Source organism: Gavia stellata, chromosome 1 (genome assembly GCF_030936135.1).
Source record: "Gavia stellata isolate bGavSte3 chromosome 1, bGavSte3.hap2, whole genome shotgun sequence".
In the NCBI taxonomy this organism is placed as follows: Eukaryota; Metazoa; Chordata; class Aves; order Gaviiformes; family Gaviidae; genus Gavia; species Gavia stellata.
The window spans coordinates 7,989,904-8,012,422 of NC_082594.1; the positions used below are offsets into that span (position 1 = coordinate 7,989,904).

The window sequence follows — 22,519 nt, forward strand, 5'->3', positions numbered from 1 at the left end:
TATATTAATGTGTTAATTGCAGAGGTGTAGCTCTGAGTACTTAATGGACTCCATTTTAACAGAAATAATTGGGTAAAATATGAATAATTCACAACCACATTTAATATTTTTGCATCTTTATGACAATAGAAAAGCTGATATTTAACAAACACAGATTTTGGTTGCACTGAGTGGCATAGGTTACAAAAAATGTTAGATTTGCTTCTCTTCTCCCACAGAAATATGGAACTGTTTGAAATATTTTGTAGGCATGGGTAATAACTTGCCATTGGCTGCTCTCAGGTCCTATTTCAAAGCTTTTCTTTCTTGTGATAAAAGTGAGAATCTAAAATGAGAATTCCACAGAGGAAGGATGTTATCTTGTTGTATTTTGGTTTATGTTACAACCTTACTGTGGTGCAGTCAGGAAATAAAATGGTAGACATGTGAAATAATCCACTCTTAAGTGAAGCCTGAAATGTTATTCTCACAAGTCTCAATTTTTTCTTTCTTATCTAGATCTAAGATCTAAGATTTTAAGTTTTTATTTAAAATGTGTAGGACAGCTATAGTAATTATTCATTGAAAACAAGACTGAATAATGAAATTGCTACAGGAAAGGTGCATATGGCTTAAGGGCTGTCATCTAGAAGGTAATTCAATAAATGAAGCCCTGATCATCTAATCTTCTTGCTCAAAACAGGGCTAATTTCAGGTTAGATTAGGTTGCTCCAGGTGTTGTCCAGTGAAGCTGTGACTATCACCAAATTGGAGACTGCACAAGTTCTGGGCAGCCTGTCTCAGTGCTTAAACACCCTCAATTTGGGTTTATTTTACTTTCGCTCTCTCTTCCTCTGTAACAAACAGAAAGAGTCATAACAAATTCCCCTGTCTTTTCCTCAAATCCACTCATGAATAAATTGACGTTTGAAATAAAACTGAGCTTCAAGAACAAATTTATCAATTAAAATGGTGATTGGAGAAAAAAAAAAGGAAAAAATAACAAAAAAAAAGGAAAAAATAACAAAAAAAAAAGAATTTGCTAAACTGAGATTTAAGGAAAGAAATTCTGTTACGATATCTCTGACTTTGTCTAATAGGAGGTATCCTACAGTTTTAAACTCCTATTGAAATTTAGAAATCAATCTGTCTACAGGAATTTTTAGAGAAATGGCAGAACCTGTATTGGCCATGCAGACAACTTGCATATATTGTGTATGAATCATTAGAGCACGGGAAATCTGCAGTTGATATTACAGGTCTCCTGCTGTTCAGGAGGTAGAAGAATATCTGGCTTGTAATTATTACTAATCAACTTACACCGAGTCACATTTCATTTCACATAGGAAAGTGGGACTGTTAGCCTGTTACACCGCTGAGCAAAAATAAGTAATCAGCTCAGCCCTAAATATTTCATTATGTTAAATCTCGATTTATTCTAAAGTTTTTGTGAAGTCCATGCTGCTAAGTATGTTTATAGCTAATACAATTTGAGGTCAAAACAAATTTGCTTTTCTCTTTTAGGAACCAGGTTTCCAACAGTAGAGCCCTGTATTTAGGTGACTCATTATATTGCTTTTGAGATGCACTTTGTAAATAGCTGCTTTACCTGCCAGGCGTCCCTGGCACCATCTAGGTACGTGGCCTGCATGCTGGGTCTGTGTGACTGACTCTGTAGTCACTGAAGTAATATAATTACTGGGTCCTGTGAAGGAGAAATGAAATATGGGAAAGTTAAAGAAATACAGGGAGAATTGCATTCACTGGCATTTATTCCTTTCCACCCTGCTGAAGATGTGATAATTGAGCTGGCTACAGATTTTTTAAAAAACTTTAGTAGTTTTTTCATCTAGATAATGGATTCATATGTAAAAATTTTTTTTTTTTTAGGGAGGGCTTTTGTGGACTTCATGTAGAGCAAAAAGATGAGTGGCAAGGTGAAAAAAATGAAGATGTCTTTAAAGATTAAATTTTCTTTATATTCAAGCCATATATTCTTCACAGTGTAATAACTGTACGTGAGGTGAACAGATTTATTATGTGTATAAAAGCATGAACTTCACAGGTGTTTGATGTCATTGTTAGTGCGATCTAATTAGTAACTTCCCTAATGGTTTATTTGCATGGCTTAAAAACAAGAAAACTATAATGTTTGGATTTGAAAATATTGTTAGTCTGAGTTTTTTTAAATGGTTTTAATGAACAATTTTAACTGTGAGTATTCAAAATAGGAAAAATATTGGATGAAAAGTAAAACCTGTTATTTGGAAATCCTGCTGTACTATTGCACGAAGCTGTAATGTTAGTGGTGCGTGATAGCTATTCTCTCTGCAGCTGACATTCAGACTAAATTGTATTTTATATGCTACCACTCATCTCGTCTGCTGAGCTGCTTAGAAACTGGGTTTCAACTTATTTGATCAAGAGTGTTTTGATGGAAATTTTAAACAATTTTATCAACGTGACTGAGTATCTCAAATATATATAAATATTTATACATAAATAAACAGCATTTGAACCATGACTAAGGGTAAGAATTTTTATTCTGAACAGGACAGATATTACAGACTGCTTTGTGTTTCTAAAGTGTCTTATATAAAGTAACTCTGGATGCTTGCTACTAGCAGACTATGTATTGATATTTCGAAACATGGCTTCGAGGCACTGCTATTTTTAGGTATTCTCTTAGCCTTTGAATACTTCCTGTCTCCTGACAGTGCAATGCGGTTGCCTATCACCATTTCCATCTCATCTAGCTTTGTTTACAAACTGAAAAGCTGGAGCATTCATGGTAAATAGAGCCATCAAATGCTGTAAGTAATAGTTTATAGAAAAGTGGTTTCAATATAGAACCAATAGTTTTTAAAAGCAGGATGCAAAGCAACCTTTCTGGTATGGAGTTGCCTGTGCTGGCTATAGCAGGTGGAACAGGGATGCAGTTTTCAGGATTTATTCTGATTATTAGCATGTAAATAATGCACCTGCTGGACCAGAGAAGAGAGACAAGTGCTTATGTGAGACAAAGTATAAATGAATAAGTGTACTGGAATAATCTTCTCCCTTTCAAAGTTGAAGAGCATATTAGCTGTCTTACATTGTCGCCCTAGAAATCAATGAGATTTCTCAAATCTAGGAGACATACTCCTTCCTGTGCATTTAAAGTAAATGTCAGGTGTCATGGCAAAAATATAGACCAGTTTTTCAAATAAGAGATTATTCCTGTATGCCAAATCCATCTTGCTAGCTGTAAGCAGAAAGCATTGCCTGGTGTCCGGAGGGGTTCCCACAAAACAAATGAAGTTGCACATGTATAAGCCAGTGCACTCATGCATGCTTCAGTCAGGTTGAAGCCTGGCTCCCAGTAGGTTCCCTGGCCCCATGGCCAATATTAAATATACTTCAAAGTTTGTGACAAGTTAGGCATGATGTTTGCAGAATAAATGCATTAAAATTCAGTCAGTATTAAAGTTAGGATAAAGTATTGCTTCTACAGTTAATGCCAACATTCAAACAAGAAGAAATGCCAAGGAAACCATAGTCAAATAAACAGATAAAGTACTTGTTTCAAGCAGAAAGGGTAAGTGTAGTAAGCAAAATATAATTTTGCTATGTGATATGATAAAAGAACATCTCATTAAAGGCTGAATGCTTAGTCGTTAGTATATCAACGTTTAGTAAAATGAAATAATAAGTCACTAATCAACTACACGTAATGAAAATGAATGCTCTGCGCATGACCAAAACAGTGTCTCAGTTTAAGAAGGCGAAGTTACCCCTCTGGACTGTGATGCCTAATGTGACAGCAATAGGTAAGAGGAAGGTTGCCTCATTTTTGTTATTTTCAATTGTAATTGAAATCTTGGTACTGATAATTAAAGTCACAAATCAGGGATCAGCTCTCACTGGGTCAGGTGCAACACTGGTGGGTAACACCTGTGTGTTCAGCCTCTCCTAGGCTCTGAGATGGTAAAGGACTGGCGACTGGGGAAGGAAGGTCTGCCAGGTCGTGGTGTTTTGGAAAGCTCACAAGAAAGGTCGATCAGAGGGAGGGCTGGGGAGGAAGGCAAGGGGTAGTGCTGCTTGACATCGTGGTGGAAAATTTTGCCAAGCCTAAAAGGGGAATAACAAGGGGAAAAGTAAAATCCAAGATGCCACAGAAGTGATATCGCAATAAAACAATAGATGAGAGCACTACAGATAGATTTTTCTCTAAATTGTTGTGATGCAGAGTTGTAGAAGGTATTAAAAAAAATTTAAATAAGCCAAGTAAGTTTGGTTTTGCCTGAACTTCAGAGCCCTTTAAAAACGTGGCTGTGCACATTCCAGGCTTTCAGCCACTTAAGATCTCAAATTCTCTCTTGTGTGATTAATCAGATATTAAAACACTGTACACACTGGCACGTTCTCTGCCCATCCTAGCTTTCTGTCTTACATGCTGTGAAGAAGAATGCTCAATCTATTTGAATTACCTTTTTTAGGTCCTTCCAGTACGAATGCCCTTTGCCTGTCTGAAATAAACATGCAATTAGTTGTCAGAATTTTTTGAAGCATGAGAGGAAAACGAGAAGTATTCTACTGAAAAAGAAATGGCTTGATTAGCCAACTGACTCTAAGCAGGCACAGCTCGCTGCTCACACAGTGAGTTGTCAGAAGCCAAACACCATACTGCTCAAGAGAAGGGTGCTTTGAGCTCTCAGATTTGGGGTTTTTTTTCCCCTGATGTACAACTGATGTGTGACTTCAACCAACTAATACAATTTCTCTCTACTTCAATTTCCCCTCCTGCTATTTGCTACGTTAAGTAGCTTGAATGGTTTTTGTTGCATTATATGGGTGTAGGGCTTTGCGCAGAGGTTGTAGGGCCTTAGCTGGAGACTGGGTGCTACCCTAATGCAAGCAGTAAGATAAATAAATACTCTTCTGGGCTTTCTATGATGTGTGTTACTGTAACACCAGATCAGCATGTGCAGGGATGGATGTATGATTTCAATATCCTTTGTGAAGCAAACAGCATTTTGGAAAAAAAAACAACACCAAAACAACAAAAAACCTGCAGCCAAAGCAAGATCAAAGCCATATTTCTTAGTCCCTGCAGATTTGGGCTACCTCATTGATTGTCTATAACTGAAGAACTCTCTAGGGTCTGATATCTGAAAGCACCCAGTGAGCTTAATATTTCTGTAGATGTTCCAAAAAGCACAACATCTTTTCAAGGCCCCAATTTTATAGCTGGTGCAAAAGAAACAGAAAGACAGAGCCGTGTAAGTGTGAGACGAATACTAAACTTGGCTGTATTCTTTAATGTAGCCAGCAGCACAAAATAAGCAAATTAAAAATGGATTTTCTTTCAGTTAGTTACTATAAAAATTACTTGTTTTCAGAAAGCTCTTCCCCTTCATTTTTCAGTCCAGTTTTTAATCTTTTAAATTAAATCTCTAATTACTACGGATTCACAATCTATAGAAGGATGATAGGCATACTCAGGTTTTTTTGTCTTATCGCTTTCTTATTGTAAAAGAGTAAACTGATCAAAACAAATATTCCGTACAAAGGTAGCAAATATAAAGCACTTCACTATTTTCAAGGTAACAAAAAAATAAAGCAAACATGAACACAAAAAAAAGTTCAGCAGGAAAAATGCCTCACGTCCTTGATTTATTTTTGTTAATCGCATTTTTGACAGAAAAAATGGTTTTAAGTGTTGAAGCTTTACCCACTCTGATTTGCTGCTACTTACTGGTTTCAAATATTAATTTAATAATACTTTGCTCTTACATCAGGCCTGCAATTTATAATGTGCTTTACAGAATCTGATCTGATGCATTCCCTGAAGCAAGTAACCAAGTCCATCCAAATTGATTCTCCCATTGATTTCTGAGCCTGTAAATTTGTGTGGATTGCAGCACTTTATTTGCTCCTTTGCTCCTGGCTCTATTATAGTGAATCTTCCTTTCGTCTTTCTCTACCTTTTTAATTCCTTCCCTGTTCTCCTTTCCAGATGCACTGTCTCCCTTTATCCTGTTCTCTCTTTTCTTTGCTCTTTTTTTATTTATTTTTTTTCCCTTCTGCTGCCTTCTGTCAGTCCAGGAATGTTTTCATCTCACACTCCTTTCTAATTTCTGCTTGATTTCCCCTGCTGCTCTTCTCTGTTTGTATTTGGTACAAAGCTGCAGGAGGGCATCAAACATGCACACACAGAATTAAAGTGCTAGTACACTTTGTTAGCACCTAGAAACTTACCTTCAGCCGTATTTATCGCAGAAGAAATTGTAAATGGGATAAGTAGTTAAAGCTGGAGGCAGAAACATGCATTTCAGAAACAGTGGCTGTTAGACTGTGCCTTGTTACCGGGTAGCTGCAGAGTGCCACCTATTGTCTCCAAACAAAGCAGTGAGCGTTGAAAATAACTTACCCTGAAATTACCTTTGCCTCAGCTGCTGTTTTCTGTAGAGAACTACACATCTTGACTGAGTGCATTTGCTGCAAGAAAACATCATTCACATCTGAGTCGCTTCGCTTTCACTTCTTACTCTCCCATCACCATGTCATCTTTAATTCCATTACCTCCTTTACAGCATTTATCTGCATTCTGTCTAAAGTCCTTTCATGTGTATGACAATTACATTCCTCAAGAATTTTAATAGAGGCAAAGGAGTTTTTCCTGATGTTGCTTCCCAGGTATTCAAGAAAAAGGGGAGCACCTGTTCTTGGATGTCCTTAGCCATCATATTAAAAGAGATGACTATAAATTTTTATACTGGGTGAATAAATATGTAGCATCCTCATCTTTAGCTGTATCAAAACTAGCCTTTTCTTTGAGTGTGGCTAAAGCACTGACTCATTTCTGCATTACTCTTAAGAGAGGACCTCGTCAGTGGCTGGTATTGTGGTTTGTTTGCCTGAGAAACTTTTTTCCTACTTTAACTGCATAGCATGCGACAAAGCTTTATTACCATCATAAGGGGTTTTTTTTCATTTTAAGACTAAGTACACTATGCAAGTGTGAACCATGATATATTTAAAAAGTCTTAGTCATTTACTGTACTATGGTGAATTGGCATATACCTTCTGCTTCCTGCTGGTTTTGCATTATAGTCATGGCTAACGGTTATTTCTATGATGACGACAACACCACTTGAGTGTTCTTGAATCCCCCTTTCAGATTCTGCAGGATACTCAGATACAAAAGAAATATGAAGACATGTTACGGTTGGTCAGCCTCTATACAGCCAAATTTGGTCATGACCAAAATGACCTGATTAGGCTAAAGAGCAGGAGCCAAAACCCATTGTGTTCTAATCACGGCTTCTGATATTTCCCCATTATTGTTTGAGCTTCCTCTGAACATAATCATCCAAGAGCAGAATGTGAATTTTACTGTCAAAAGGCCAAAATTACAAAACAGCACTGACAGCGGTTTAGGCATAAATCTGCTGACTTGATCAGAGACAGGGATTAATAACGGGGCCAACTTTTTGTTGAGCTGCGCAGCTTACTATTCAGTGGATGCCCAGTTGTACTGACCTAGTTTTGCCCGTAGCACTGGCTTTCAACTTTATAATCCAAGCTGCCTGTCATATGTGGAAATACTCAGTTTCATTTTGAACAAGAGCTCTTCTGATTTCTCACCAGCAGAGCATGCAAATGTATTTGTTTGACTTTACTGCCTCTTTTTCCTCAATACCCAGGTAAAAATAATGGCAGCAGCTCAACTCTCGCAAAGTATTTTTGATGTGTAGGACTCAAAGACGACAAGCGTCACCATATCAGTTTGTGGATGAGGAAATTGAAGCTGGAAGAACAAATTACTTGCCAAGATCACTTAGCGGTGCATGGGCTAAGCAGGGGAAGGAATCCGCGCTTCCAGCTCCCTGTCCTAGTTTTGCTCCGACCCCCAGGCCACCCTTCCTAATTAAAAACCTGGTTAGACTTCTTAGATCTGGATTACATTATGTCTAACCTGCACATATTTAAGAAGGTGCTAAAAGTGTGGCTACAAGGCAAATCAACAGCAATCATCAAAAGAAAAGAGAACCTCCTTTATTTTCTGATTGGTTAAAAACACTTCAGGACTATACAAACTCAAGACAATATTTCTTTTTCTAACAGCCGTGTTTTTAAAAGATTGTTTTCTGACTACATAAGGTTAAGAAAAAGTTGTAAGATGGAGGACCATATGGAATAGGACTAATACTTTAACGAAAGGTTACAATCAACTTTAAAAATAAATTAAAAAAAATTGCTTTAGTTTTTTCTTTCAAAAATATTAAACTTCGGTTGCAGAAGGTTGAGGCGTTATTTAAAGATCGTGATCAAGCTGGGGATGCTGTTTGAACATTAGAACCGGGCAAAGAGGAACAAATGCCTACTGATTTTGGAATTATCATGTAAAGATTAAGTCCCCATGCATACAACCATAAGACTTAATTCACATCAAATAAGACATCCCTCGATGTACCACTTCTCTCTCCCCCTTTTTTTTCCTTTTTCTTTAAAAATAAAATGGAAATGAAAAAACCCTTCGTATGATGTAGAACTCCTATATAGTACCCAGGAAATATTGGATCTTTTTTACAGGAAGCATTCTGGAGCATGTTTCTGTAGAAGTTGTGTGTGTTTAGCACTGTCACTTTGCCGGTAACTTTTATTTGTAAAAATTGAGAATGAGAAGAACTTTTTATTTCTCTGTGAGGAGTCACAGACACGTAAATATATGTGTTTGTGAGTATTTGCAGGGCTGGCCTTAAGATTTATGCATACTAATATAACAGCACTTACACTTTTTCTGAAAAGTAAGTTGTTAGAAGGATTTGAAATGGGGTAAGTACCAATAAATATGGTGCGTGTGTATGTATATATGCCTATGTGTGCTTGCGTGTCCAAGGGAGATACAGATCTGAGGCCTGGCATGTAGAGATGAGACTGGGACTCGAAATACCTGGAACACTTTCTCAAGGATGCTACCTTGATTGCTTAGGAGAGTCATCTCTCTCTGGACATGTTTTCCGCTCAGTAAAATGCATGCTATTATGTTTACATCCTTTGGTGGCATATTTTCCATTTACAGATGGAAAGTACTGTAGGAGACATAGATGTTATTATTTATTGATTTCCATCATAATGAACAACTTTAAACCAGTACGACAAAATCAGATATCCCTTGGTCTGGTTCAGTGATAAAGCTGCTGTGTGACTTTACAATTGCAAGCTCCTGATAATGCCAAACCAGTTTTTCATGAGATTCTGCCCTATTAGCTTGATCATACAACTGTTATTTGCTCCAAATCTGTCAGCATCAGAGTTGCCATTGCTTTGTGTAGACTTTTGATTTTTTCTTTGTTTATTTGTTTAAAAAGCAAGACTAGAACTTAAAATAAAAAAGGTACCATGTAAAGTTTGATTCTACTTGTATATATATTACTGCTATGAATTAGATTATAAAATATCTTCAGTGTTTTGATTTTTCTTTTAATAAATCCATCACTTAGTGAAGATGTCTCCAGTGGGCTGAAATTAATAGAGATGTTTGGATTCAACCATGAGGGAAAAAAAATAGATGCTAGTTAATTCCTACCTTACCTGTTCTCCAATTAACAGATTGATCTCATTTGTTAAATGGTTTCTTTAGGCAATAATAGGCCATTGTGTCTTAAGCAAAATATAGTACGCTTAAGAAGCCTTGAAAAATACCTACACACTAGGAGTTTTGAATGGATAAACATTATCATTTTGTTTCTACACAGAGAGCCTCGAAAAATCATCCTGCACAAGGGCTCCACAGGACTTGGTTTTAACATTGTGGGAGGAGAAGATGGGGAAGGCATTTTCGTGTCTTTCATCCTAGCAGGCGGGCCTGCCGATCTCAGCGGAGAACTGCAGCGAGGAGATCAAATTTTGTCTGTAAGTATTTGTGTTGGGCTTTGCTGGCCAACTGCTTAATCTTGGTCTTTGTCTACACCGCAAGGGACACACAGAGAAGTCTTTTTGGTTTCCATGTTGTGAAATCCAAGCTGGAAACAGTTTATCACTGAATATTTTGTTTATTTGCTCTTGTTTTCTGTTGTGTTTGTTAATGGTGTTACCTGCACTTAACTCAGAGGGAGACTTCTCTGCTTAATGCTATCTACAATATGGCACCACTGCAGAGAGGACCTAAACAGTGTGCAGACCTCAGCATCTCCCAGTTTAGCCCATCATCCAATTCCATTTTACCCAAAATGCACTACTGAGTCTAAAGATATTTCTCAATTTCAGCTTTTCTTTGAGAAAAAGCAGTAGGCTGAAATCATCTAGACTGGGGCTGCCATCTAGTGTGCACTGAGCTGCTTAGCAAATGGCTCAATACAAGAAGGAGATTATTTAGGTTATGTTAATTAACTCTGTGCCTCTAATCAATTTGATGAACACTCTGAAATTAATTCCCAAATTTTAGAGGATAAAAGGCTTTGTAGCCTGAGGTTTTATTTTGCATACTTAGTCTCAAAAACATCTTTTTAATTTTTCTTTCATGTATATATTGATAGCAGGCATTTAAAAAACAGAGCATTTATGTTTTAGGCTCTGTCAAGTAATTGAACATCTGATTCAAACAATCTGAACGTAAAGGATTTTGAATGACAATGAAAGCCTTGAAAATGTAGATAAATATCCCTTCACATTATGCCGCCTTAGAGAGAAAAGAAACTATCCCAAATTGATACAGTTGTGGCTGTTTCATGCGAAGTGCATAAATAGCCTTAAGGCAGAGAGCAGAAACACAGGAATTATTCATCCCAGATGAGTGATGGACCCACTAGGCTGCAGTGTCACTCTCGCTCCTGCTGTCGTGCTTTCTGTCCCTGTGAATCTTCCATCCTTGGCTGCACTTTGGATAGCGTCGGGGCGGAAGACGGCTTTAGCCTGGACACTTTGTGGCACAGTTATGCGGCACTTTCCTGGTCAGTCTTTAAATCCCTTCATGAGGAAGCTGGAACTGGTTTCCCTGCATTGCTTAGGAGTTTCTTGGCCGCTGGCCTATTTTTTAAAAAGTGAATTTACCTTCTTTGGTGTGAAAAGGTGGCTGGGGCTGCTTTGCGATATATGGAAAATCTGGCTTGTTAACACCAAAGGGATGCAGTAACCTGAACTTGTGAGGACCGTGAAAGTATATTTTAGCTAGCCTAGCCATGTTTCTTGAAAATGCTTTAAGAAAAATTGAGAAAGGGCAAGTAAAAGATGTTTAGGTGCCTTAAAGAGATCCCCAGGTAGAATGTTTATAGGCAACTGTAAGAAAACCAAAATAGACTCTTATAAGGTTATCAACATGAAGAGATAAGGAAAGTAAATGCCTGTGCCAAGAAGAACACAGACAAGAAACCTGAAGAATAGAAATGGAAATTTCTTCAGGACAATTATGCAATTTATTTTTCTTTGGCTAGATGTAACAAAATAAGACTGACTGAAAGAGCACTATAAGATCAAAGCCTTTCACAGTACATAGTATTCAGAAATCCAGCAGCTCACATACAAATTTAAAAGTCCATTTTCCTTTATTTTTAAGCAGGGGTATATTTACCACTGTAGGATACTGCCACAGTTGACTTTTGAACTCTGATTTTTGTCTCTTTCATAGCAATATTTTCCATAAGTTCTAATTAAAGTTACCAGTGTTGCTGCAGCATTTAGTTGTCATGCAAGAGTAGTTTATTTGTTCATTGAGCAGAGAGGGATGGAAATTATTGCTAAATTAGACTGCATGCATATCCCCAGGCGATGACCAAGTCAGGCGCTGCTGACTTATTTAGTCACAAATTACTATTAAGAATCTATTTTCCCATATTGAAATGAAACAAATTTCATGCACAGGCTACTTTTAGAGCTGCTTAATCTTAGACCATTGTCTGGTGAAGGGTCCCAGACACCTTAATTTTACAAGGGCTGCACAAAGTACATCTGTTTCTCTCTGTTTATTCTTTCTTGTCTCATCCCTCAGAAACACTTATGTCCCTACTGAAATAGTTTTCCCATTTGTTTCTCAAAACATGACAAATCCAATTTACCAAGAACAAATAGGACCCTCAAAGCTAGTATTTCTAATTAACTCAGGCTTCGTTAAATTTCTTTCAGACAGGAAGCATAGTAAGTGATTTAAACTTTGGACATCCGGATTTAATTCTCTGATTTTGCTGTTGTCCTACATAAGCTTAGGCAAAGTGCTTTATTTTTTTAAACCTCAATATTCTGCATGTAAGAGGAGGATCACGGTAATTTCCTAATTCATTCCTGTGCTATGAATATGGCAAAGTGTTGACTGGTTGACAAATGCGTATACTCACCTTTGGGAAGGTACCTATAAAAATATTGTAAATAGACTGCAAATTCATGAGTTAGACCAAACAAAGCTAGGAAGGTTCATTGCCTTTGGGTGACACACTGGATGTATATATAGTCCCAGAGTCAGCCCACAAGATTTGGAGAAAGCCCATAACCTTGCTGCCTCTCATTCTGCCTGCTCACTGTTATGGGATAAGGAGGGGTCCAAGCCTAAAGTCCTGAAGGGGGTCTATGAAAGATTAAGCCGCAGCCTTGGCCCCATGGACGAGTGAAATTTGAGTTTATTTTTCCCAAATGCCACCAGATGGCATCACAGGATCGGTAATGATCGCCATCTGCCTTTGGAAACGGTAAAACCTTAGGAGAAGCAGTGATAGCCATATTTTTCTGTTTTCAGTTGATTGAATGGAAATGTTTAAAACTTATCTCAGAAAGCAGGCTGATATTCCCAATGCTTCTGTGCAGAGAGGCAAAATTAATCATATCTGAACCTTGAAGGCAAATTGAAGAACAATGGAAAATGTTCTCTTTCAAATGGTAAAAGATTTCAAATAGCAAAAAGATGAATTATAGTGTTACATTCATGATAAGCTGTTTATTCCCCCTAAAAGGTAGGATTTTTTTAATGCGTGTTTCTTCTTGCTATAATTCATTATGCTCTTGTGAATTACCACCAAACTAAACATTTTCCTTCTCCCTTCTGAATGTCTTTAAAATGTAGTAATGCGTATATCACCTGTGTACATTCATCACTGTAACAGAATATATCCCTCCCAGTAGTATTACCCTCTTATTGAGTATAATGTAAATATTACCAAGCAGCATTTTGAATACTAATTGACATCAAGACTTGATTTGCTAGGCACTGTGTACACACAGATTAACTTTTGTCTCAGATGTGTAGAACCCAAACGAAACAGCTCAGAATATCAATGGAAGTATTATTTCAACTGTAGAGCAGTGGAGATGAGGTGCCATTATGTTAATTGATTTGTTTAAAATCATGTGAAAAGTCTGGGCCAAGTCTAGACTTAGAGGCTGCTTGAACTCTGATCTAACCCCAAGTTCTCCACTTGTTAGGAAAATGCAGACTCTAGTACAAATAAAATGTGATGGTCCTTGATGCCATCCTTGCAGTTTAAAATTCCACTTTGGTGCTAAACAATATATTGCCTATTAAAATAGCAACGGAACCCAGTGTTGTTTAGTGAAAATCACCTGCATGAGAACAAATGATTTCCAAGAGCCATATGCATAAAATGGCCACACAGTGCATACAATCTTGCTGATAGAAAGCAGTACAAATCTTACCGCTTCAGGAAAGAGATACCAAGTGAATACATTGGAATTTTTAGGGAAAATTCCTGGGCAGGCGGGAGGAGGAATATGGTCCTATTCAAACAAAAATTGCCACATAATTTTTTGGTTTTCAATTTCAAATAAAAATTATGATAAAACATACCTACTTATTTTAGGTGTCTTAATCTGTATGCTTCAAAGCATTTTCAGTGCCAAGTAGGCAACTTTATAGGTACTATACCTAAAGCCCAGAGAGTTAGTTTACACATGCATGTTCAGCAGCAAAGTTCAGTTTTACAGTTTACACACAAATAATTAGTGCATATTGCTCCTTGAATTTGTATGATGACATTGTTTTTGAAACAGTTTTATAACTTCCCATAAGACTGCATCAAGTTAAAAATGTATGCAAAAGAGAGACTTAAGGTGAATTAATAGCCATAAGGAGGTAACAGCAAGTATTAGCACTTGAATCTTAACTTTTGAAATTACTGAATTTTGTGTCTTTGGACAGGACTAAACCTCAGATTAAGATACTTAAATTTAGACATTTACATGCTTGCTGGGGGTCTGGTTGCCATTCAAGTCAATGGAGGCTAGAGAACAATTCAGCTGGCTGACTATGTGTTGTGTAGAGGAAGCCAAACTGCTCTGCAAGCTTTATTGCCTGTATTGATTGGGGTATCCATTGACTTTAAGCTTAAACACTTACCACATGCATGCATGTCTATATTTAAGTGTCTTAAACTGAATCTCACATCATGTGTGTTTGCCCTTGTATGTTTGCTTTTTCAGCTAACATTGTTCTTGCTTCGTCACGAAGAAAAGTAAAATAAAATTGTGGACCATAAAAGCAGTATCGGGTTTATTTCAGTCTCCTGTAGAAATGCTTTAGTACCCTGTGGTTCCCAGCAGCAGGATGAAGCGTGGCTAGTAGCCTGAAAGTAGAATCAAGAGAAAAAGATGACTCCTTGCTCTGGAGCAGGATTGCTGCTCCCAAGCAATGCATCCCACAGCTTACCTTAAGGAAAAAAAACAAGTTTCCTGAATGGTAGTTGCTCAACAGCAACAGGAAAAGTAGTAGAAAAAGAACAGACTGCACTATGAAGGTGCAGGTGGTACTCTTGTAGTGCTTCCATCTTCCCTACTGTCTAATGAATGAAGTTAACCAAATTCTGTATGATTTTCCTCTTGAGCTAGCATAGTACCGGGATGTATACGAGGAAAGACAGTATTTTTTTTCCCCTGCTACTTTCTGAGAATCAAATAACTATGCATTGGGAGAGGGCTACCAGAGATATTCTGGGAGGTTTTCTGTCACTGGTTCATGACATTATATACGGTTAGTTTGCAATGCTGCTATTTCAGCATCTCACTTCATTACTGTCTCTGGTCTTTTACACAAGGTTCTCCCTTGTAGAGGGAAGGTGATCTTTTATATTGATCAGATTTTGTCTTGTGTCGGTGCATTGTCCTGCTGTCATTTTTTATGAGATGTTTGCTTTCCCTTATGAACAGTTTAAACATTTCTTTCTGCTTAGTTCTTCCCACACAACTCCTACCCACCTTCTCACTCACATCTGTAGCAAAAATAAAGTATGCATCTGAAAAAAATACAATGTTCTCCAATTTCTACTCCAAACGTGTGCATATAGAGCAGGATAGAGCGTAAGGACTCTGTGCTTATTTATATCAAATATTTATGCTTTATATTTGCTACAGTTAGAATTGACCTTCAGATTGACTTCCCTTACTTTGGTGCAGAGAAACTTTCAGCTTTCTAATTTAAAATGGCTTTTTGCTCATGGTAAAAGCAGTAAAACTACTTAGGGCAAAGAGTGCATTTTGTTACCTAGTTACAAAACTAAGAAAAATGGCAAATACCATTTGGTTTTTCTTCTCAGATTTTTTTTTTTTTTTTTTTTCCAAATTGCAACTGGCTTGGAAAATGTTTGAATGAACTCTATAGGGCATGGAGTCTTTTCTCCATGGAGCATCAGTTTGTCAGTCTTGTGTAATAGCGTCAGAATTATAGCAGGGACTCCCTTTGCCTTACAAGACTTTTCTGCAGAGGCACTTGACCATATCCTTAGGATGCTTACTTCCCTGTGGCGGTGTGGATGATATATAACTCTGTACTCTGGCATAGGAGAGTCTATCAAATTCTGTGGCCTTTAGCTGCATTTGTCCATAAAGACTCCCTTTATGTTTTCAACATTAATCCTTCTTAGCTAATAGGAAAAATGCAACTATGCAAACTTGCTTTGTGCAGTCATGTATAGAGCATTGTGTGTTCTATATTGGGACTGTTAGTGCAGTGACTTAAATGGGTAGATCAATTCATGTGATTAGACTGTTTTGAAGAAGTAGGACTTGTTTGAAAATCAAGGGAGAATGTGTTGCTAAACGTATCCAAAGGATCAATATTGCATAGTAGGTGATATATGTGATAGATCCGTACAAAGAAAATCTCTAGAGAGAAAGGGAGCTGAGAGCACAGGTGCTGTCGTATGTTAATAGGATCACGCCAACTAGGAGGGTAAGTAGATTAAGCTCCTTAGGAGCAAACAGTGGATTAATCTAAATTCAGGCTTTGTTCATGTGGGGAAGCACAGGGCATATAACCTTTTAGGCTCCCTCCATAGCTAACAGAAAGATGTAGCCACTTCTGGATTATAATTTACTTTGCCCTAAAGTAGACATTTTACACAGGTCAGATGACCATTGTGCTATAAAAGTGTATATTTCTTTTCACTGATTATAGAGAATTTGGCATGATGTCTTTTTATTGAAATAGATACCATCCAAATTGACCAAACATTCATGAAACTTTTTGGTGGGGAATATGTAAAAAGCAAGTATAAGTCAGATAATTCCAGATCTTATTCTGACCAGTAAGGAAGAATGGCCTGAAAATGGGAGAACGGATCACAACTTGCCCTTGAGGGATTATATAGCCTAGTGGCAAAGTTTATGATTTTGTGCTGGAGGGGAATGGGGAAGTTCAGAAGAATAAGTAACATGAACTTCAAAACCAATCTGCTGTGCATTCACAGCTCATGTGGAAATTCCCACAAGGAGCAAGTTTTAAAGTAACAGTTAATTCAGAAGTGGTAGCTGTTATTTTAAGAAAAATACTAAGAGCACAGTGAAAAAAGGAATGGTAGTGAGTGTAATAAGAAATAACCCTCGGTACTTGAGAGTCTTTTGATGATACGAAACTCAAGTAATCAACATTCAAAAAGTGGAAGCTGAGTCAAGTTACTGTGGTTCTATAAGCCAAAGTCCTAAGAATTTATAAATGTTAGGTAAAATTTTGGGACAAAGTCAGAAGGGCAAGATGTAAAATGGACTGTAACTAGCAAGGGTTAGGAAAGGCAGCAAGAAAATATTTGAAAAGAATAGAAAACCAAGCAATAAATTTGTTTCCTAAACAGCTGGAAGAAAGACTACTTAGAAGTGAGACCGAGAGTGTTCGAATGTTTAGTGCATTTTTTGCTTTTGTCTTTAAAAAGGATCAGTGATCATCCAGTTAGGGTAGTTATGAAGAAACAAAGATATGTCTTTAAACTGGACAAAGGCAAAAACCAAGTTAGAACTTAGACAAGTAAGATGCTTAGAAACCAGCTGAAATTCATCCTCGAATACTTAAGGAACTATTCAAAACAAACAATTCAGAATATTCTTCAAGAACTCAAGGAATATTTGGGAATATAGAGAAGCTTGCCTGATTTTCAGCAAAAACTTCTGGAAGAAATTATCAGTCTATTTGCAGATACTTAGAATACAACAGAAGGAGGAGTAATAGCCCCTACAAATTTTTCGGTAATAAATTATCAAGCGTAATTTCTTTCCTGAAAGGACAACAGCCACGGGGCTGGAGAAGAAGCAATAGATGTCATTTTACCATGAACTTGCTGCCCCTGTAAGCTGCCTGTCCTCATCTTCATACAAGATCATCATCAACATCATCACAAGACCCAAAAACCAGAGAAAAGCAAAGATGCTGTCAGGGCAGGATCTAATGGGAAGATCTGGGGCAAACAGTAGGTTAATGCAAGCTCAGATGTGTTGACAACATTTGGACATTCTGGGATTTGAGGTTGAGTTAGAAATGGCAGTAGGTCTCTAAGAGTCCTCAACCTATTTAAGTTTGTATGGGATCATGTGGGTGCACGGTGCTCCACCTTTCCAGATAAACTTAGTTTCACCTTTTACAATGCATGCAGACATATGTTCAGTACTTGCTGTCATCATGATGAACCAAAAACATTTTACAAAACTGAATCACCCAGGCAGCTTCCCTGTACAACAAGAGATTTTTAGAGACAGAGAAGGCAACTGGATACCTGATGAACAGAACCTGGGTGCAAAACACAAACTTACACTTTTGAAAATCCTCTCTTTAAAGAAATGGTTTAGTAAAAAAAAAAAAAAATCTGTTTTTTCCCCCATGAAGCCTTGGAGTTTAGAACCTATGTCAGGAAAGCCCTAGCATCCTCCTTGACCATAAAAATTCACTTTAATGAAGTATGAATGGTGTCAATGTAAACACTACCATCTGGAAATACCCTTGGAGAAGAGAGCTGGTAGCAAACTGTTTTTCAGTGTTGTTGATAAATATACATGATCTGATGGCTGGAAGTTGAACTTAGACATATTCAGCCTCAAAACATGATGCACTTGTTTTGTAGTCAGGGTAACTGGGTTATATTGCCATAGAAGCTCGTAGACTTGTCAGTTTGGGACTTCAAAATAAAACAGATGACTTTCTGAAATACAAGCTTAATGGAGCTTCTAGGGAAAAATTTACCACCTGCGTATGCTGGAATACTATGTACGTTGGTGACTATAGAGCTCCTTTTTGTCTTTTATTAATCTAGGAATCTTCCAGCTGGATTTCTCTCTCTTTCTGCCCCCTGCCACCTTTCTGCAATCTATAACATATATTGCAATTGCCTAGATGCAGTAACTGTTTCCTAAATTAACTCTGACATTTCCAAGCACATGATCAGAACCTAATGAATTACACTAACAATTCTCATGATTAAGGTATGTCTCTTTTTGCCAAGCAGTGTTAGCTATCAGACCTGTCAGTTATGTGTCATGCATAGCTAGTAAATTGGCCTAGACTAGAGGTTGTGTATTTTTGCTGTGGTGAAATCATCAGTTGCCTCTAAAACATTCATTTTACAATTGCCTCAATGAGTAGAAATGATCTGCTGTCAGATTGCTTGCTTTTCAGCTCCTAATAGTTTAAGGAGGAGTTCGCATTCAGTTCAAACATTCTGACTTAGCGAATTTTGTTTTAAGACTGTCAAACAGAATTATGTCATATCTGTTACATTGAAAATTTGGCGTGAGCTTTACACCCCTCAGAGTAGCCTTACTGTCAACCTCACAGTGCAGGAAAACTAAAACCACAAATTTGAAACCCAAACTGCTACCACTGGACAAAATGGCTACATCCCTGAGCTTTATTCATTCAGAGATTCGCCCCAGGCTAGACTTTTGCCTTGTACTTAAACAGACTAGACTCCAGGCATCATTCTGCTCTATTGCCCAGTAAATTTTGGGTTCCCAAGTGATTAAAAAAATTATCATATGACACAAGCTGCAAAATAATAGAAATTGTCCATCCATTAAATACGGTATTTGAGGGCTATCTGCAATAATTTGTTGGAGGAGATTTTGGAGATCCTTTTGAAAAAACCAAGAAAGAGATGCCCTTTATCTGAACAAGCAAGCCACCAGGACAACAACAAAAGCAAAATCACTTACAGAACACAAGAGCTATTTCTTTTCCATTTGTTTCTAAAAACATGCTTTATTTGAGAGTATGGAGCATCACGTATTCAAAGTGTCTGTGTCACATAATCCTAATCTGTACAGCCACAAATAAACCATGAATGTTGTGATTCAGGTAGTTTTAATATAAAATGTGAGCACTGAACACTTACTTCATCTAGAGCTGAACATTCCAGTTAGACAAGCTACCATTCAACAGTTGATGCATTGCCTCGTGGTCCCTGGATTGAATTCAGTACAGATTTCCGTGTCACAAGCCAATGGCCATCTCACCTCTCGCAGGCTGCATTGCCATATTCTGTGGACATGGAAATATGGCAAAATCTATTAAGTAGAGATGAGGGCAAGGATTTCAATTTTTGAATTTACCAGTATCTCAGTGCTTGGGGTCAGACAAGTCACCAATGCCCTTCTGTCTCTAAGAAGCCTCTAAAATTGCTTTACCTTTTTATTTCATTTCCTGAGTACCTATTGCTTATTGACTTCAGCTGGAATTAAGTTCTTATCATCTTTGAGTTATAAGGCACTTGTTAAAATGGAAACCTTTTCTTCATTTCAGAAACAGGAGAACTGCAATAATTATTTCTGCTTATAACATCCTTTGAAATTCAAATGTGAAACAAGAATCCTGCAGCATTGCAAGCAAAACTGATCGATGGTAGTTTAGCTATATCTATATGCTGGAAGGAAAATTACCTTTTAGTGCTGTGTGGAAAAGGTATATGGAATAACTGCTACTAATAGGGGAATGCCTAAATGACCCAGGATGAGAGCAGGAGACAGGGAAATCCAAATACTGAAAATAGAATTAGGGAGAAAGAGGATTAATTCAGAAAGGCAGGAAATTGAATGGAAGTAACAGTCATGTGTAAAGTAAAAGCTGGAGGAGGGAGGAGGGACAGTTTGATATTTTATCAATTTGGAGTAGAAAGATAGCAGAAACTGCAAAGGAGAGGGAGTGTGTGAAGGCTTGAAAAGCTGACACTGTAGTGAGATCCATGAGATCCATGAGATTAGGCAGTGGCAGAAATATAAGCGTGTTTGAGTGACCACGCAGGAGGAGGGAAGGTGAAAAAGCAGCAATTAGTTTGAATTTAAAAGCTAATGATGAGCTCTCCATTTTAACATAAATGAATATTCTTCCTTACTAAGTATTGTGCTTGATGGATGAGTGTTTCGTGTATACGATTAATGAAAAACAATATTTATATTTATTTAAAAATTAGTTAATAAATATTGGCCTGTGTTATTAGCTAGCACGGTACTCATAGATGATATTTTTCATTGGTAATACCCGTTGTCTTAATATGAAAAGACTACATGTGTGCCTCTGTCTAGACTTCACCATTCAGTAATGAGACAAAATGCCATTGATCACCTCATAGTTGCTGGATCACATCCAGTCCAGGTGGGTAATAGAACGAGCTGGTGGCTATTTAGTGACCTGAATGAAATAAGTTTCATGTCCATTCAGGCTCCATTGAGTCTCTGCATCCTTTCCAAAAGCTATCATTTATTTCAAACCCAGTTTAAACAAGTTTTGAGGAATTCTGGTGGAACGGAGGGAAGTGGATCTTAAGCTGTCACTGCAGTGAAATCTTCAGTGAAATTATTTCAGTCTCAAAGTTTGCCAATCTGGCATCATTCACAATAGCTACAGTCACATGGGAAGCAGATCTTCTATCAGAAGAATTTCTGTACAGTTTGGATTAAAAAAATTATCTTTGACTATGGTTGTAGTCTTAACAGCTACCATTGGGAATGATTCATCTGGTCTGGTGAGTCATAAAGCTTGTTGGTTCCTACTGTAAAAGGCAGTGTGTGCAAGACACCTCTTCAATAACGTAATATTAATTTTCTTCCTGCTTCAAAGATGTAACGCTTTGATACCTCTTTCAGCTGGTTTAGCTGCCTCCTTAAAATTCCTGGCAGAGAAAGGCATACTAAATGATACAGCTCGTGCCCCTACAGTGGTTCTTGCTTTCCAGAGAGAGAAGAGATTGCCTCTAGAAGAGCCAGCTCATCAGAGCATAAAGACCAGCTTACTAGAGGCAAAAGTCATAACTCTGAGGTAGCAAGACAAGGAAAATTGAAAAGGTCATTGAAATTGCTGGCCCATAAAAAGAGAGAAGGAGGGTGCTGGTCACGGAGAACAGCAGGCATGACACGATATTATGTTTACAGTGAAGTTCAGGATGAGACAACCACTGTGCTTAAATGTGCTGAACTAAGCTGTTTTAACTGATCAGAAGAAAGTGTAGGCACAGAAAAGATTAGAAGTGAGAAAAGAGAGAAGAGCAATAAAGTGAGGCTGAAAATTTAAAAGAAGCTAAGCTGGAGAGTGAAGACTCTTTTCCCCCTGTGCATTTCTCCTTTCTCTCGTTTTCAAAACGTTTTCTTCACCAGGCAGGCAAAAACTCGGCGTTTTCCCCGCCGGAGCGCGGGTTCCCGGGCCGGGCTGCCCGGAGCTGTCCGCGGTGCTGAGCGCGCTCCGCGCCCCGCCGGCTCCCTCCTGCCGCGCTCTGCAGAGCTTCAGCCTCAAGCTGGATGTCTGGGCTTCGCGTTGCAAAAAGGTGGCCTGTCTAAGCTGAAGCAGATTGCTGCTCAAGGGCTGAGCTTTGGCGACATGCATGGGTTTCTTAGAATTCTTGTACTTTTCGCTGGACTCTATCAAGTTGTCAGAGTTGTGTGGGGCAATGTATAGAACGATTATGCCTCCTGCTTGTGGGGAAAGTTTTCTCCAGATATGTTCAGGGCAGGTCATCCCTAATGTGTGTTTTTCCAGTGTTCCCTGTCTTGCTGGAACATGGTACTTCCATCACCTAAGGGTTGATGCTATATATTTAATTTCTAATAACTAAGGAGGACTGCTGGAGAACATGGCTCAGCTTTCCTCTCATCTCTTGTTAATGTGCTTGAGAATACTTAAGTTGACATGCAAATTTAAGGCAGATAAATAGGGTTCTTTTTGTCTTCTCTTAATGCAAACAGTGGCAATTCTGGCTGTAAAGAGTTGTCTTTATTCAGACTTCTCTTTGCTTTTTCAGACACCAAAAGTTCTTATTTTATGAGGTCAACAAATAAAAGAATTCTGCCACAACTTGAAAAATCTGCTGTATTG

The 22,519-nt window shown here is 37.9% G+C and overlaps 1 protein-coding gene across 7 annotated transcripts in view; it reads left to right on the plus strand.

The window, feature by feature from the left end:
• Positions 1-22,519, plus strand: part of DLG2 (discs large MAGUK scaffold protein 2) — a 660,722-nt gene that overhangs the window by 421,442 nt on the left and 216,761 nt on the right. For all 7 annotated transcript variants that reach the window (XM_059823460.1, XM_059823481.1, XM_059823437.1 and 4 more), the window contains one exon: positions 9,723-9,879. In XM_059823460.1, the coding sequence (XP_059679443.1) occupies positions 9,723-9,879 (157 nt within the window). The remainder of the gene's footprint in view (positions 1-9,722; positions 9,880-22,519) is intronic.